General features: G+C 36.8%; 1 protein-coding gene across 1 annotated transcript in view; it reads left to right on the top strand.

Annotated features, from left to right (window-relative positions):
* Window positions 1-18,340, top strand: part of RYR2 (ryanodine receptor 2) — a 456,789-nt gene that overhangs the window by 394,045 nt on the left and 44,404 nt on the right. The window contains exons 82-86 of the mRNA XM_075706907.1: window positions 7,918-8,017; window positions 8,972-9,051; window positions 11,086-11,162; window positions 12,501-12,574; window positions 14,159-14,176. Coding sequence (XP_075563022.1) covers window positions 7,918-8,017; window positions 8,972-9,051; window positions 11,086-11,162; window positions 12,501-12,574; window positions 14,159-14,176 — 349 coding nt within the window. The remainder of the gene's footprint in view (window positions 1-7,917; window positions 8,018-8,971; window positions 9,052-11,085; window positions 11,163-12,500; window positions 12,575-14,158; window positions 14,177-18,340) is intronic.

Genomic DNA, 18,340 nt, shown 5'->3' on the forward strand with positions numbered 1-18,340 from the left:
TTTGAATGTTTCCAGGGATGGGGCATCCACTACCTCTCTGGACAACCCATTCCAGTGTGTCACCACCCTCATAGTGAAAAATTTCTTCCTTATATCTAGACTAAATCTACCCTCTTTTAGTTTAAAAGCACTACTCCTTGTCCTATCGCAACAGGCCCTGCTAAAAATTTTATCCCCATCTTTCTTACAGGCCCCTTTTAAGTACTGAAAGGTGGATAAGGTCTCCCCAGAGCCTTCTCTTCTCCAGGCTGAACAGCCCCAACTCTCTCAGCCTTTCCTCATAGGAGAGCTGTTCCATCCCTCGGTTCATTTTTGTAGCCCTCTTCTGGACCCACTCCAACAGGTCCATGTCTTTCCCATGCTGAGGACTCCAGAGCTGGACACAGTACTCCAGGTGGGGTCTCACCAGAGCAGAACAGAGGGGCAAAATCACAGAATCATAGAATCGTTTAGGTTGGAAAAGACCTTTAAGATCATCCAGTCCAACCATTAACCTAACACTACCAAGTCCACCACTAATCCAATTAAGGGTAGAGTAGCAATTTCGTGTTTCCTGGCTTGGTGGCTGGATTATTTTTACTGAAAGTAAAAACTAGGAATCATTAAGATTGCAAAGGACCTCTAAGATCATCAGTCCAACCATCAGTCCAGCCATCAACCCAACACCACCATGCCTACTAAACCATGTCCCAAAGTGCCACATCTACCCGTTTTTTTGAACGCTTCCAGGGATGGTGACTCCACCACCTCTCTGGGCAGCCTGTTCCAATGCTTGACTACCCTTTCCGTGAAGAAATTTTTCCTAATATCCAATCTAAATCTCCCCTGGTGCAGCTTGATCCCATTTCCTCTCGTCCTATCGCTAGTTACTTGGGAGAAGAGACAAACACCCACCTCACTACAATGTCATTTCAGGTAGTTGTAGAGAGCGATGAGGTCTCCCCTCAGCCTCCTCTTCTCCAGGCTAAACAACCCCAGTTCCCTCAGCCACTCCTCATAAGGCCTGTGCTCCAGACCCTTCACCAGCTTTGTTGCCCTTCTCTGAACACGCTCCAGCACCTCAATGCCCTTCTTGTATTGAGGGGCCCAAAACTGGACACAGTATTCCAGGTGCGGCCTCACCAGTGCTGGGTACAGGGGGACAATCACCTCCCTCAACCTGCTGGCCACGCTTCTTTCGATGCAGCCCAGGATACAGTTCGCTTTCTGGGCTGCAAGTGCGCATTGCTGGCTCATGTCCAGTTTTTCATCCACCAGTACACCCAAATCCTTCTCCACAGGGCTGCTCTCAATCCCTTCATCCCCCAGCCTGTATTGATACTGGGGAGTGCTTCGACCCAGGTGCAGGACCTTGCACTTGGTTGTTGGACCTCATGAGGTTTATGTGGGCCCACTTCTCAGACTTGTCCAGGTCCCTCTGGATGGCATCCCATCCCTCAGGCGCGTCAACCACACCACTCAGCTTGGTGTCAATTTGCAAACTTGCTGAGGGTGCACTGGGTCCCACTGTCTGTGTGATTGATGAAGATATTAAACAATACTGGTCTCGATATGGACCCCTGAGGGACACCACTTGTCACCAGTCTCCATCTGGACATGGAGCCATTGACCACTACCCTGTGGATGTGATCATCCAACCAATTCCTCATCCACTGAACAGTCCACCCATCAAATCCATATCTCTCCAGTTTAGAGAGAAGGATGTCATGGGGGACCGTGTCAAAGGCCTTACAGAAGTCCAGATGGACAACATCCGTAGCACTTCCCTTGTCCGCTGATGCAGTCACTCCATCATAGAAGGTCATTAGGTTCGTCAGGCAGGACTTTTGCCCTTGGTGAAGCCATGCTGGCTATCTCGAATCACCTCCCTGTCCTCCATGTGCCTTAGCATAGCTTCTAGGAGGATCTGTTCCATGATCTTCCCACGCACAGAGGTGAGGCTGACAGGTCAGTAGTTCCCAGGGTCCTCCTTTCTTCCCTTTTTAAAAATGGGCACAATGTTTCCCTTCTTCCAGTCCCCAGGGACTTCACCTGATTGCCATGACTTTTCAAAAATCATGGAGAGTAGCTTGGCAACTACATCAGCCAGTTCCCTCAGGACTCTGGGATGCATCTCATCAGGCCCCATAGACTTATGTATGTTCAGGTTTCTCAGGTGGCCACAAACCTCATCTTCTCTTACAGTGGGAGGGGCTTATCTCCCCCAGTCCCTATCTTGCAGTCCATCCACTCGAGAGGTGTGGGAAGAGAGGTGCCAGTGAAGACTGAGGTGAAGAAGTTATTGAGTACCTCCACTTTCTCCTCGTCTGTTGATACTAGGTTGCCAGTCTTGCTCATCATGGGGGTACGCTTTCTTTGACCTTCCTTTTCTGGCTGACATACCTGTAGAAGCCCATCCTTTACATCCCTGACCAAGTTCAGCTCCAGACACACCTTGGCCTTCTTGAACCCATCCCTACCCAACTGGGCAGCATCCCTATACTCTTCCCAGGATAAACTACATCTACTACAAAACCACAAACCTAGGGTTAAGGAAGATTTGATCAGTTTTTACATGTTGTCATAAGGGGGGTAGAGTTCTTTTGTTCTTCCTTACATACTGATGGTGTTGATATTGTTCTATTTGTTAATGCCAGGACCTTCCTTCTTTTTTCTCCTTGTGCTCCCCACCATCCTATTTCCATCAGTCTCTGTTTTTTCTTATTCTATGCAAAAAAAAGAAGAAAAAAAAAAGTCTTTAATCTAGTTAGAGAAGTTATGGTGTCCATTACTAGACGCTCAGCCCTTCAATTCTCATTTGCTCCTGCTTATTTCCAGTGTTTTTATTCCCCACAGTCTAGTTTATAATATCAATAACATAGGGTCAGTTCCATGAATACATTATTTGTTATAAGGTCAGCTGTTTCAGTTTCTTGCCTATCTGGCAAGGGCTATGTGAATAACCTCTCACTGACTATGGGAAATGTGCAGCAAAAGTCTTGTAGAGAATTTCTTTTCTATAAAGCGAATAATATACCCATGCTTTTCTCTGGATTTCAGTTCAGGGGCTTAGTGATAAATGATGATTTAAGGCTATTTGTTAAAATCTTTCATTCTGTCCTCTGGCTGCTTCTGATCTTCTGTGTTTATTAGCATCTCTTCCCCCTACATTGTTTCTGCTGCTTATACCAGCATTAGTGTGGTACTTTTCAATAGTACTCCCAGACATCCATCTGCCCTGTCTTTCAACTAATACACCAGCTGGCACTCCATGCTTCGCTGCTGTAGCACTACAAAACTGGTTGAGATCGATGTAAGGCAGGGCCTTTGGTGGTCCTGGGGTAAAGGAGTGATGTACTTTGAAGAACAAATACATTGCAATGATTAAGTGACTGTCTGTAGCTTCCAGGTTCTTTGCTTATTTTTAATGCAGTAATTACATAATAATCTTACCAAACTTATCCCTGTACATAAGATTTTCTGCTCCAGCTAACTGATTCAATTCCAGTCACAGTGGAATCTTCTAAACAATCCATTACCCCTTTTTTATTATTCCTACAGAGAGTTAGACATCTATGTCAGCTATTTCAAATGTCAGATTTGTCACCCAACTTTAAACAAGAAAGGGTGACACAGCTTGAAAGTAATGTGTAGTTTTACACCTATGTACCATTGGAGAAAAAAACTGGAAAATGAGAATACATGGATTTCAAAGTCACCCAATACAATATTTGTCCTTTTAGAGACTCAATACTATGTCAGTTCATATTGACTTGAATAGGAATGAATATGTTGAGTGATCTCATCAGCATGGCAAGAATGTGGAGGCAGTATGTAGGAAACAAAACTAACTTCCTTGCCAAATGAATGACAGTATAAACATGATGACATCAGTAAAGATATTGCTGCAAGCTGAAATGGAGACATTTTAACCAAAACAAAATAAAATGTGTCGTGAAGGTTTTATTTCAGGATATCTTTATTCCTGTGCATTCGTAGCTCAGATTTAATGCTATTTTAACACAGAGTAGTATTTTGTTTAGTTTAGTATATGGTATTTTTGTTTGTTTTATAACTATATATTGTATGAACAAATTATATTTGTAATATAACATTAAAGTTTTTAATACAGATTATTCAAAGGCTAGGAAATGCGAAAAATAATGTCGATAAAACAATCCTTACTTTGTGCCCATGTGGATTACCATGCTGACTATTGATATTGAGTAATATAGTTATGTCATAAAATCTAATGATATGACACGATAAATTTTTTTCCTCCCAGGCTTTTATTACTGGGGAGAGTCAGCAGAACACTAGTACTTCTTTCTCTGAATATTGGTGTGAATGCAAGAAATAATTTTGATGAATGATTGCTATAATTCTGTCTTTTCAGCTCATATTATGAAGCATATAACAGCTTTTTGCTATCTTGTCTGAAATTTGTTCAAAATTCATGAATAAGATGGTTTGTTCCTCTTCAGTTCTCTTTTTTTCCGCAGTTACTTTTTAGATCAATGTTACTTCCTTTCCTCTCATCTCATCACATTACAAAACATTTTATATTTGTGTATATATTGTACAAATATATATTATTATATTTGTTTCTGTCTAATATAAATTAGACAGAAAAGAAAGCTGAATGTTGTTTACAGCCAATCAAAACAAAACAGCCTTTTTTGCATGCATGTTTTTCCTAGCTACATTTTATTTTTATTGTAATTATTTGTTTAGCACCAACAGTGATAAAGATGAATGCAGGGAATATTTTCATATTTTATGAAGTCATTGAGTTAAGGTAGAGTAGATAAAAGCATATGGTTACTTAATAATATTTAATAAATCCCCTACTACAGGAAGCCTACCAGTGTTCTAAAGTCTTGTAAAGAATTATTACATTCAAAATAAATAGCTGTAGTTTTGAGGAATTAAAAAATTGCTAACAGACTGCCACTGACTGCATATATCTAACAATGTGGTAGTTAATTTATCAACCTATTTATCATTTTCAGAGATGATACTTAGGCACCACTTTCAAGCATTTTCAGAAGTATTTACTGTATCATGGAAGTAATATAAAATGATGGAAGGCTTATAGATGCCTGGAATTGAGACACGTCAGTATTCCTGAACTACGGAAGAGTACATAGAAGAAAGCACAGCAGGTGGCGGAGAAGCAGCTTTAGAATGGCCATTCATTTATTATGAAATTAACTTTTGAGATCAATTGTATTTTAATTATTTTATGTGCTAGCAGTTTAGTAGTCTCTAAATTTCCTGTTTACCTTACTCTTATATTTTACCATCTGTACTTTAAAGAATTCCTTTTGTTGTATGATAATCTGGATAATGATGAGTTTCAATATAGAAAGGATACTTCAACTCAGTGAGGTATAATAATGGCTTGTAACAATTTAAAAAACAAAAAAAATAGAATGAAGCAGAAAATGTTTGAGTCTCTGCTTTCAAAGAGTGTGATGAAAAAGTTTCCTTGGTTTGGTAGGTTGCTGGAGAAGGTCTATAATGCGGGAATACATGTACATATATTTCTAAGTGGTCAGCTTTTTCCCATATAAATGGAAAACACCCAAGACAAAATAGACTTGGTTTTCTTTGAGTTTGGGGGTGGGGTGGGGGGTGTTTTTGTTTTGGTTTGTTGTTTTTTTTTTTTAATTTTGTTTTATTTTTTAAATCTGGTGAATTACTTTAAATGTTTCATTTAGTATTAACTATTTTTGCTAGTCTTGTGATGGTTTTGTGAATGACAGAAAATTCAGACCACTGGCTAATTATTTTGTTAGTAGTAAGCACATCTTAGAGAAACGGGGATACCTTGACCAGCCAGCAGCTATATTAATTTACTATACTTTGTATGGAATGGGTGGCCCACTTCATATCAGCGCTGCCATCACGTACATATATATATATATATATATATATGCATTAACATTGCATGGAGAAAGCAACAGTGAAAAAGCATTGTCAAGCTGAAGAAGGAGCCATGATCTTTGGGGGTTATCATCAAAGGAATGTTTGCTTTTAGAAGAAATGTTTGTGGTGTTTTTTGTTGGTGGATTTTTTTTTTTTGGTCTGTTTTGTTACTAGTTACCTAGTAACAGCTTGATTTCCATGGAAAATGCCACTCTTCTCACTTGAAGCTGTTTGGCAATGCCTGTTTCTACTGTTCTTCTACAGTGCCATTGCAAGAAGTGTGCATACCTGTTCTTTTAGTCAATAGATTATGCAGATGCATCCTCACTGTAAGCATTCTTATAAACTTCTCAAAAAAATATTGTATAATGAAAGTAGTATTGCTTATGTTAGGCTTGTGAATAATAAGTCTTGTAATGGAAGAAAAATGAAAGATTGTTGGGTCTAAAACTAGAAGAAACTAGAAATAGGGAACAGCTTTTGAAAAAAGAAACTGATCAATTTTCAGTGGCATCTGAAGCAAATGAAAATATTTTATTGTAGCTATATTGAACCTGTGATGTCATGATTTTCTGGTGGTTTGTGTGTGGGGGGGGGGTGGGGTGGGTGTATGTGTGTATGTTTCTGTTTTGTTTTTGTTGAACTCCCAGGAAGAGGTTTAAACATGAAGGCAAAACTTTCAAACCTTAGCATGGCTAAATATGAAGCAAAGCTGCCATATTTTTTTTTTTTTTCCTTTTTGTGCCTCCATCTAGATCTGTCACATAATTTAAAGAAAAAAGAAAGATACAATTTAACCACAGGAGAGCTAATAGTGTGAAAAAAAAACCCTGATGAATTTTGTTTCCGCAGCACGATATTATCAAAGATTTAAGAAACAAATTTGCCAGCCTCGGCGAGAACTCTCTGGTAACAGCATAAATGTCTGTGTTGGTTTGCTTTTGAGTTAAAGGTTTATTTTTCATTCATTTGAACATATTTCCCTTTTTTACCTCTTCTTTTTTAATTTATTATTCATATCCTCTATTTAGCAAGCCTTCATTTTTTAAACCTCTTCCATCTTCCAATGTCTTTTTTCCGTAACTTGGATGGAAAGTTTATGGCAGCAAAGCTGTCATTCTGGCTACTTCTGCTGCAGCTGTTCCTGCTTTTAGGTCATACATGTCTTGGGCGTTGTGTTTTTGGACATGATACTGATTGTGTCATGTTCCTTTTGAGTAAGCTTTTTACCACGCCATCCGATGGACTCACTGTCATAGGGCTCTATGCAACCTCCATTTTGCAACTTATACTGCTTAGTCATCCTCAATTCTCCAGCAAACTTCAATTAACTTGGTGAAAGATCAAACTCGTGTGGAATTAACTGTGCCTTTATGTTTGCTCTTTATGTTCTTCTTTATGTTTTTGGTAGTAGTTTAAATTATAAAGAACAAACTTCACCATTGCTCAAGCAACGCCATGCAGTATTGTTTGTTGCCGCTAAAGAATGCGAAATATAAAAGCACAGTATATTCTATCAAATATTCTGTTGGTAGGGTGGGTAGTCTATATTGTAATATAATGATATGTTTTGAAAAAAATTCCGAGATGCTTCTCTTACTCTGGTATTCATCAACAACTTGCAACTCGAGCCGCATACTGAGCAGTATGAAGTTATGGTCATGCTATGGAAGACTCTTAAGAGTATGAACTATTACACAAAAACACAGCACAAAAGTGCAAGTTTGATATATGCAGTATATATATGATGAACACGGGCTTTGAACTAACCTAATGATTTACAATTGAGATGACTCTTTTCAGATAAACTGCTAAAAGCATATTAAAGAAAAATACCAAGGGGACAATATTACTTGAACATGTTAAATATCTGTTCAGTAGCCTTGTATGTATTAAAGTGGTCCATGATGTTGCCATAGAGCCCATATACTAAGAGAAAACCAAAAACCTTTGGAGAACTGATAGTGACTGAAGTCCTCATCTTAAATGACTGGAATTTTTATTCAGGAAAAAGAAATGGAAAAGCAAAAACTTCTGTATCAACAAGCCAGACTGCATGACCGGGGTGCTGCTGAGATGGTTCTGCAGACAATCAGTGCTAGTAAAGGTAATGTTTTGTTGTGTAGATTACTTATTAAACCTTATTTCTAATGATCTTTGAAATTATTGTAATTCTTATTGGGCAAAACCTGCAGATGTTTGGCACTAAAGTTTGCTTTCAAAATGCACCCAGAGAAAAATTATTGACAGATAATCCAGAAAAGTGTAATGAATAATTCTCCTGAGGTCATTGTTGTTGTTGTTATAATATAATATTGTTGTTATTAATTTTTCTAGAGATGATTGAGAGGAAGTGTGAAAAAGTTCATAGCTTTAGCAGTATGCAATGACAAAAAGGCCCCCAAATTCTGGGATGTGTGCAGTTCTGAAGTAGGTGTAGGTTTTGGTCCTTTTTTTTCCACTCACTCCCCAAATATCTACTTTCTTGGTGTGCTTTGATAAAATATTTCAGAAGTGTAAATGATGCTTTTGTCCCTTAGACACCATCTTACTCTACGGTTTGATGCTTTCATTGTCTGTTCTGTGATTTGTTTCTACAGTAGTGATGGTTTAAAAATCCCTGTTTACAAATTTCATTTACTGTAACTAAATGCTTTGGATCACTGCCATTTTCTGAAGAAACAGGAAAAAAAATATCTAGACTGACATGCAGAGGAGACACATTGTTAAACTTGAAAGGTAGCTTGAAATTGTGCACCCAGGCTTAAATCAACTGTTGGATGATCTAGCGAATGAAACATGATTTATGTTCATTGAGCGCAGTTCTTCCTGTCTTGTATCTTGCTTCTTTTGTGTGCTATGTATACATTACACTACGTCTGTAGACATTCAGGAAAATATTGTCACACTAGAGATCACAAAAGAAAAATAGGTTTGTTTTACAAGAGAAACAAAAAGGCTCCTCCTGATAAATTACCATTTAAGCCACTGTACGGATAAGTTAATAGAACATTCTTATTTTTATATATGATCTAAAAGTGTATTTTAAAATAATTTTAAGGTGAGATGGGGCCAATGGTTGCAGCTACCCTAAAGCTAGGGATTGCCATCTTAAATGGAGGAAATTCTACTGTTCAACAGGTAAGACACTAATTTATTTTCACCCATTCTAGTCACTATAGATCTTTATACCATGGTCATTGTTTCTGTAGTAGTGCATTATGTAATGTGACTATTTGTCAGATGCTGTTTATCCTCTTGCTCCCAGAAGAAAATAGTGTACAAAAGTACCTTGTTTGCTAGATATATTTTTCTTCTTCGTATACATATAATTAATTGACAGAATACAAGGCTAAAAGAAACTTGTTTTGCACTTAAGCTGAAAGGGGGAAATTTTATGTTAAATCATTAACTTCTAGAGGAATTCTGTGGGAGGGAAGGATTTCTTGGGAGATTGCCATTGTCCTGTAGCCAGTAGAGCAAAATTGCTGACCCCAGTCTTCACCAAAAAGAATGTTACACAACTTCAGAAGTCCTTAGCTTATGCCATGGAGAGTCTTGGCGATAAAAACCGAGAACTCGGACTTGATTTATTAATCTATAGTAAGACAACATGGTGAGCAGTGGACAAGTCTGGTAGGTTAACATTCTGCCATGCCAAAGAGAAGTGGCTGATACAGAGTACATTCAGTGTTCTGTACTAGTTGAAGATTCCTGAGTCCAGAAGGCTTCGTACCTGCCATTACTACGTTGCTGTAGGACAGTTTGAAGAATACAGACAACTGGGAACAGTTAAGGTCACAAGTTAAGCAACCACTGAAGCAGCTGAATGCAGCCAAAAATAATGTTCTTTTCAGGGGCTATCATTACCAGGAATTGACCAGAAAGACCACAAATCATGCAGAAAAGTATCTGCTTGAACCATTGCCAGTTCTTTGCGATGTCATGATATTAAATTACTTAGGAAAATCATGACATTTGTACATAGTTATTTAATCTGAATTTGTAATGCTACAATCTAAACTTTTAAAAATTATTTGATAAAATCTTAACTAATCAGAATGCAGGAAACAGTTATTAGTACGGTTACAATAATACTAATACTACTAGTCTAAATTACATAGTTATAACATAGAAGCATCAGTAATACAGTTAGAATTGCTATTTTTTTCAGTTGCCTCATTTTCACCCGTTTTCTCTGGTGTTATGCTCACCTTTCCAATTTTCCTTTAGGTTCTAAGATCAACTCTTCAGTTGTCCTTGGGAAGAATGGTATGGGTGGGGGGAGAGGTACAGAAGTGGTTGTGAAAAGTTGTCATCATCATCATCCTCTGGAGTTCTTTGCATTGATTAGTATGGTGTTGTTGATGGGGGTGTTCTTTTTCTGAGATCTTGGGTCTACTTATGCTGATATGTTTTGTTAACGTTGTCTGCTTATGTGCTTTTTCATTTTTGAGGTTACTTATTAGCCATTTTTCCTTTTTTTTTTTTGTTATTTGCAAAGACTTTTACCTCATTCACAACGTGAATTCTTGTAGCATTCCTACTTACTTATCTTTGAGCACTGTGATTTTTGTTCACAACTGGGATCTCTAGTATCATCCTATATCTTCACTCAACAACACATTGCATTCTAGAATCAGAGTTCACTCCACTGAATAACTTCTTGTTATTGCAAGTCTATTTATTATCAGATGGGTGTTACACCCTACAATAAAGCTAAAACAAATTTAAAAAAATACTCACATGACTACTAACATGCTGTTGCAGCTAACATAATCTAAAACAAACTGAGCTTATGACAAGCCCAGTCCAGTGTTGAAAAAGTAATGTCAATACAAATTTGTGGCCTAGTAGTGGCAAGGTTGTATTTATATTAAACAGTACATTCTGCTGGCTCTGATGACTTTAGTTGCTATCTTTTTTTTCCATGTTTTAGGAAGGAATATCCAAAATGGATGACCTTGTTTTCTGTAAAGGACATGAGCATTAAATATTGGTTTTATTTTTGATACCAGGATTTTTCTCTGCAAGACTCTTTTATCTGGTTTCTAAATATTAGAGATATTTCAAACCAGCAGCATCACTAGTAATCTAGAATCTATATAGTATTAACTAGATTAACACATAGTATAAATATTAATTCTCTGCATAAATTCTTTGTGTTTACTGCAGAAAATGCTTGACTACCTCAAGGATAAAAAGGATGTGGGATTCTTTCAGAGCCTTGCTGGTCTTATGCAGTCCTGTAGGTAAGAAAATACCTACTTTAAAAATTAATTATTTTTCATTTAGTTTTTATTCCACTGGATTTATAATTTTGGAAAGATCCTCTACATACTTTTTGCAAACAGCACCTGGGGACTGTAATGTGCTGGATTTGGGGTAAGGGACAAAGTGGCGCTCATGGTTTGAAAATCTTTGTATGATACAGATCTACCTCGGTAAAAGAGCTCTTTCCACAAATCATTATGGCATTTATGTCTACTTGAGATATACCAGAAACCAACTCCAGAGTTAGGAGCATTCCTCAGGGGTGAATTCTTAACTCTGGAGGTATCCTGTAATCCTGCAGAGACCAGGTTAATGATCAATGTTAAGTAATCATAAAAAATTAGGGAAACCCCAACTTTGTTAGAAATATTAATAGGACTTTTTAGAAGGCAGAAAAAATAATGGAATATTGTGTTTTAATAAACTGCGGAGGTACTGTGACTTTTTTTGTTCATTCATGCTTCTTGACAGATTATATTGATTTTATATATATAAATATAATTAAATGTTTTATATATCATTTCTAAGAATAAACCATATCAATAAATAATGTATTAATGAACATAAATCACAGGACTAAAAGGGGCTTCCTGGATCCAGCAGTTCAGTCTTCTGTTATGTCGAGGGTACCATGTTATATCCTTTTTTCTTAACACTGTCTTTGGCCAAGTTTCATTTTGAAATCAGTGAGATCTCTTGCCAGCAGAATTACTGCTGTAGTTCATCTACATTCATCTGACTTTCATAAACATTCTTGCTTATGAACAAAAGGTATCCATGCCTAGCTGACATGCTATGCCATGAAAGGCAGAACTTTGCAGATTCACAAATGGAAATATGTAAGAGTATATGTTCCTTAAATCTGGTTAGTTGAAAGCATATTCCCCTTTGGCAGCTTCAGTTTTTCAGAACATGGAGGGAGAGGAACACTGAGTGGAACTAATAATGACACAGTTTTTTAATGGACTTTGCTGCTTGGGATGAACTGGGCTATAATATTAAAGTAGTCAATAATATGGCTTCTTTGTAACGCCTAAAATGAGTATGTATATCATAAACACACACATTCCCTTTTTTTGGTCAATCATAAAGAGCTAAATTCTAATGTCATTTGCAGGGCAAAAGCAGGTTAAGTCTGTAGAGCTGAATTTTGTAATCTTGTAGCAGACATATATTAAGCCACTGAAATGTATCTTCTTGACAGTAGTATGATTATATACTTAAATGAAATCACAAATCCTTCTCTATCTTTCACAAAATGAAATATTACATATATTTAATTAATCACAGGAAAAATTTAATTTTTCTTTTTGCAGTGTTCTTGACTTAAATGCATTTGAACGTCAGAACAAAGCAGAAGGCCTCGGCATGGTGACTGAGGAGGGATCAGGTACTGTCAATTTAACAGAAATGATCTGTGAACTTTTCTCTTTTACATTTTGCAGAAGCAAGCTGAATTTGGAAGAACCCTGTAAATATATATCTAGAGGCTGAAGCTAAAATATGATTTCTAAGAGTGGTTTATATTTAACTGGCCTACCCAAGCCCATGCTTGTCAATAGTAAATCACTAGCATGTGTTGAGTTTCAGAATGGTCTCAGAGGACTCTTACCCATCATTCTGAAGAAGTGAAGACATTAAATGAAAATTGAAAACAGATTCGAGTTACAAACAGCAGTGTTTATGCATGTGAAACATTTCAGATGTCCCTAACCAGTTTCAGCATCAAATGAAATTAAGAGTTCCCACCTGATTTCTTAAACTGTCTTGGCTGGAATGAAAACCAGACAATTTAGTTAAGTCTTAAGTTAAAAATTAGAGGTCGAGGGAATGTATCTGCTGTTTGGAACAAAGTCTCCTGGGAAAGCTTTTTTTTTTTAAATAATTCTTTTCTGTTTGTCTTTGGGGAAATATTACAAAATTTTGCTTTACTTTTGATTTTGAACCAATTTGGCTTTCTACCCTCTGTGTTGTCAGTGCACTGTCAATTTCTTTCTTCTGTCTGACAGTAAGTTCTACTACTCCCTTGCTGTGATTGTCTGGAAACATTAGGTTCATTCTTATATGACTTAATAGAGCTACCAAAGCACATTTCCTCCCCTTATGTTCAGTATTTTTTACAGTGCATTTTTGTGTTTAATTACTACAGTGATCTAATCTTTTAACATGTTTTTATCTTAAAAAAAAGGTAAAAAAGTTTGACTGTATAATCATTATTGCATTTGAGGGTTCATAAATCATACTTGCAACACTGCATATCCCATTGGCTGTTGTGCCTGTAGGTCTTTTATGTGGCATATTTGTTGCATATTCAACTGCTTGTCTCAAATCAAAATCACAAACTGTTAAATTTGACTGAATGACTTCAGGACTGATCATAAATGCTGCTTCTCCAAAAGTGCTCCCACAGTTCAAATTATAGATCAAATCCTGCTAGACTTATATGAGTAAACAAAATAAAGTGAACCCATGTGGATAAAATTTGGTCACAAGACTGTGGATTGAGCACTGATGTAGGTATCTGGCATGTAAGGTTTTGGCCTTTACTTTCATGTTTTACTGAAGATTATTCTGCACAATGTTTTGCTCTTTTGGACAACATTTCTACTACTAAATAATTAAATTTATTATTTATAATGTTGGATTTTGAAATGGACTGTCAAGATATTGGCTCATTTTTCTTTTGACCACTGCCTCTATTTCTAGAAATGACTGATTTTGCATGCAAATATAAATAAATCTTTAAACGCTGCATAATTAACTCTACCTATGTTAGAGTATTTTTGTGCTTCCTCATTTGAGGGATTTTTTTAATTTTCTGTTTATTTGATCTTTCTCTTTAAGTACAGAACTAATTTTGCCAAAACCAATACTAACTATATTTTGTATTTGCTAGAAACAAGTTCTCAACTTTTTTTTCTTTTTTCCCTGTTTCTTTTTCTTTGAACTAATTGTCCTGTCCTCCCTTCCTCAGTCATCACTCATGAGCGTGGTAATTATTAAAAACAACTGCCTATTCTTTATTTTTCCTGCTCTTAGCTTTGTGTCAGCACTGTACAGCTCCTGAACACCATTAGATTTTTTGTTCCTGTAAAGACTGTTCAACTAGTGGGTTCTTTTCTATTATTATTACAATTATGTATTCCAAAATTCCTGGTTTTTGTGTCAGCTCTCCCCACTTTGTTCTTTCACCCTTTCTCAGGATTTGCACAGTAACTGGCACACTAGATGTAAGAGCAGTAAGCTTTCTTAAACTTTTTTTTTCTGTTCTTTTTTATTTCTTTTCATTTTAGTGAGCCCAGTATTTGCAGTGGATGAATGTTAAAAAAAAAAAAAAAAATAAAAAGTATACCTATACATGCACAAAGCCTTGTGCTATAGTCCTCCTGTAGTATTTATGTTGTGTATTGAATGTGGCTTTATCGCTGCATTGATTTGTGCAAGCACAGGAAATCAGTGGTGGATCCAGTGAGGATTTGAGGGTGGTTAGTAAGGAGAGGACTTGCCACTGGCTAGGTTTATTTAATGCAGTCAGGAGTTGATACAGGAAAGAGGTGGTGCATCACTAATCTAGAGGAATCAATAATGTTTACAGGTGGTTCTTCCTTGCTCTGAAAGCTGCTTGATGTGTTAAGGTTCCTATACTTCAAAGGTTCCTTACTTCAAGTAAAGGAAGAGCTTTGTAGGAGCAGTTGCCATGAGAAGTTCCTGTTGCCATGAGAAATGAGAATTTAAAATACAAAATGTGTATACCGTTCAGCAGAAATAATAAGCTCAAACACAGCAGATGTCTTTTCATTAGCCAAATGTTGGGGAGGGGGATGATCTGGATTTTTATTTGTTTTCTCAGTGGAAATTTTTTATTTGGCAGATTAACAAAATTCTACACTTAGGATCATGGTTTTATTTTTCTTTGTTACTGAGCAGCAACAATGACCAGATACGGTAATCATGCTATGTCAAAGATTTCTTGGCACAAAGGGATAATATTTGCTAACAGCACCTTTTTTTAAGTATAAATATCCGGCTATTGAAAATTCAAGAAAACAGAGCAAAGCAAAGCCTGTACTTTTCCTTTTCAGGGTTACATTATTGATATTATGCTACCTTCAAATAATAATTTTTTATATTATGAAGCACACCTTTTTCAATTAATTGAAAAGTAGTTTACATAAGAGCTGTACAGGTACTGGTATTAATACCTGACAGCATTATGAAAGCCCAGCCAGTGTGTCTGTGGGGAAACTCCTGTAGTGAACTTTTTGAAGTACCCTAGATTTTATAGGATGCCTGAGATCATACATCTGTTTGCAATCCTATGAATAGCCATCTATTACAAAGGAAGTACCAAAGATGTGGAAATGTTTTCTCCCATTCCTTTTTTCAGGGGAGATACTTTCTTTATAAGTAATTAATCACTCCTCAACTAAAGATCATTTTATTGATTCCCAAGGGAATGATGGGATGTAAAATGTGCACTGTAGCCTGTTTCTCATGTCATTGGAATCTGATGCAGAAGCATATTGATGAGAAATTGTCATTGAGTTTGCAACCTATAAACCTGAAACTATTCTTGCCAAAGTGAAAGGAAAGCTGCTGTTGACATTTATGGGAATAAAGTCAACTTTTCCTCAAGGGCAGTGCTTGTTTCTGGTCCCATGTCAACCTTGGCAATAGGTAGAAAGCCCTGTACTGAGTCAATCATGGATGTGAGATTTATTGCTCTATTCCAACTGTTTCTTTGTGCTGTCCACATCGTAAGCTCCTTGTCCTGATATTCCTCTGACTGGTACTACCTTCCCCTTCCAAACCCTGGAACCCCCACTGGTAACAACATTGATAGTTCTTTAGCAAATGTGTTTCTTACTTGTTTTTGTGATGTACTCAATGTTGTTTCTTCTGTATGTATTTTGTTTTGATTGTTCTGTTTCCTTTTGAAAAAAAGGGGGGTTCAAAACCAAAGACATGTAGAAATGCTTATTATCTTGCAATGGTTTTTCATGTTTCATTTAACGCTCATAGTCTATGCTATTTCACTGTGAGTCACAAAAATCTTGAAAGTGCAATGTTTTTCTCCTTTGGAGAGACTTGTTTTACTTATCATATGAAGTAAAAAATTTTAGATGTTAAGTTTATACCTAGATTGTTTTACTTTTCTTTTTCCTTTTTGTCAGGAAAGTTCTATTTTTACTTTTAATCTTTTAATATTGTACCATGGCATTATTTTGTTTCTCCACAAGTTCTCAGAGGCTTATTTTAATAAAATAGAATTTTAGAATTAAATTTGATCTGGTAGTAGGACTTGAAGGACTTTGTTAAACTGACTGAGAGTGGTACACGTGCCATATAATAAATAGTTATAACGAGGTGTTGTGGTTTAACCTGGCAGGTACCTAAACTCCACAGAGCAGCTCGCTTGCTCTCCCCCTCCCCAGTGAGATTGGGGAGAGAATAAAAAAAAAAAGTAAAATTCATGGGTTGAGATAAAGACAGTTTAATAGGACAGAAAAGGAAGGGAAAATAATAATAATAATAATAATACACAAAGCAAGTGATGCACAATGCAATTGCTCACCACCCACTGGCCGATACACAGACAGTTCCCGAGCAGCGATCGCTGCTCCCCGGCCAACTCCCTGCAGCTTATTTACTGAGCATGACGTCATATGGTATGGAATAGCCCTTTGGTCAGTTTGGATCAACTATCCTGGCTGTGCCCCCTCCCAGCTTCTTGTGCACCTGGCAGAGCATGGGAAGCTGAAAAGCCCTTGAGAGAGTAAGCAGTACTTAGCAACAACTAAAACATCAGTGTGTTATCAACATTATTCTCATCCTAAATCCAAACCACAGCACTATGCCTGCTGCTAGGAAGAAAATTAACTCTATCCCAGCCAAACCAGGACATGAGGGTACACATCAGGGCTATTTTCAGCCATTAATGATGTGAAATCAATAAATATGCTTTTGTCCTTCACCAACCTAGTCACACTTAAAGTGGATGTTTAAATTCTGCAATCCACTGTAGCCTACATTGAAGGGGTGTTTTCCACCTTTGTATCACTGTATTTACATCAGTGTTTGCATTTAAAAGGGAACTTAAGTAGCTTCAGTTCAGAGAAATTGTTATGCGTCACTTGGTGAGAAAACAAGTGCTTTTCTTACTTGAGCCACATTATTGAGAAGTCAAAGGCATGCAGCCCTCACAATCCAACCCAGTGTTGCCCGGGTCTTGTGATAAGAATAAATCCACTTGGTTTATCATGGAAGAGCTTTGCTCTTGCTTAACAGCCATCAAAAAGGAGGCCTGTTCCTTTTTGAAAGCTGAAAGTATTCATATATTTCTGTAATATGTAGCATCAGACCAATGTTTCTGAGTAGTAATAGGAGTCAGACTTTTTCCATTAAGGATTTAAAAAAAAAAAGAGAGAATTATTAAACTTGGACACATGTACTTTCAAGGAAAAAACCCATGTACTTCATTTTTCATTCAATCTTATTTTCATTTCCTACACATGATACCTCTGTTCCTATATATCACAAACACAAGCTATCAGTTTTGCAAAAACTACAGGCTTAAAGCCTTCATGTGTGTAGCCATATCATTTACATATAGCATGAGCAATGGCAGCATTTTAACATCTAAGCAAATATATGCCAGAATATAGATCATATCAACAGGTATTAAAAAACATGGTTTCATGACAACCGAAGTCATACTATATGCGGTGTGTATGTTTGTAAGTACATTATCTATGCAAATCTTTGTGTGTACTGGCATGAATTTGTGTGCAGCACAGCAAAGGTTGTTCTCTTAGATTTTATGGAAAGAAATGGATCAGCACTTCAGTGCTGTAGTTGCCAGTGAGACACCTCTTGCAGTCAGTAAATAACATCTGGAAATTAAAATTCCTGTCAATGCTAACACTGGTTTTAGTCAGATTTTGATCAGCTATAGAAATTGAAAACCAGGATTATTTTAAATCTTAGTGTGGCCAAGCTGTTTGAAACAGGGGTTTTTTGCTTCATTTTGAAATATGTAAAAATATTTCCAAAAGGAATGGGCCTTTCAGCTTATGTGAAATGATGTACCTAAACACCTTCTGATTTTGCAGAATTTTGCAATAACTTGTATTCATTTTGTGATTTCTTTACAGTG

Source organism: Pelecanus crispus, chromosome 3 (assembly GCF_030463565.1).
Source record: "Pelecanus crispus isolate bPelCri1 chromosome 3, bPelCri1.pri, whole genome shotgun sequence".
NCBI classification, from domain to species: Eukaryota; Metazoa; Chordata; class Aves; order Pelecaniformes; family Pelecanidae; genus Pelecanus; species Pelecanus crispus.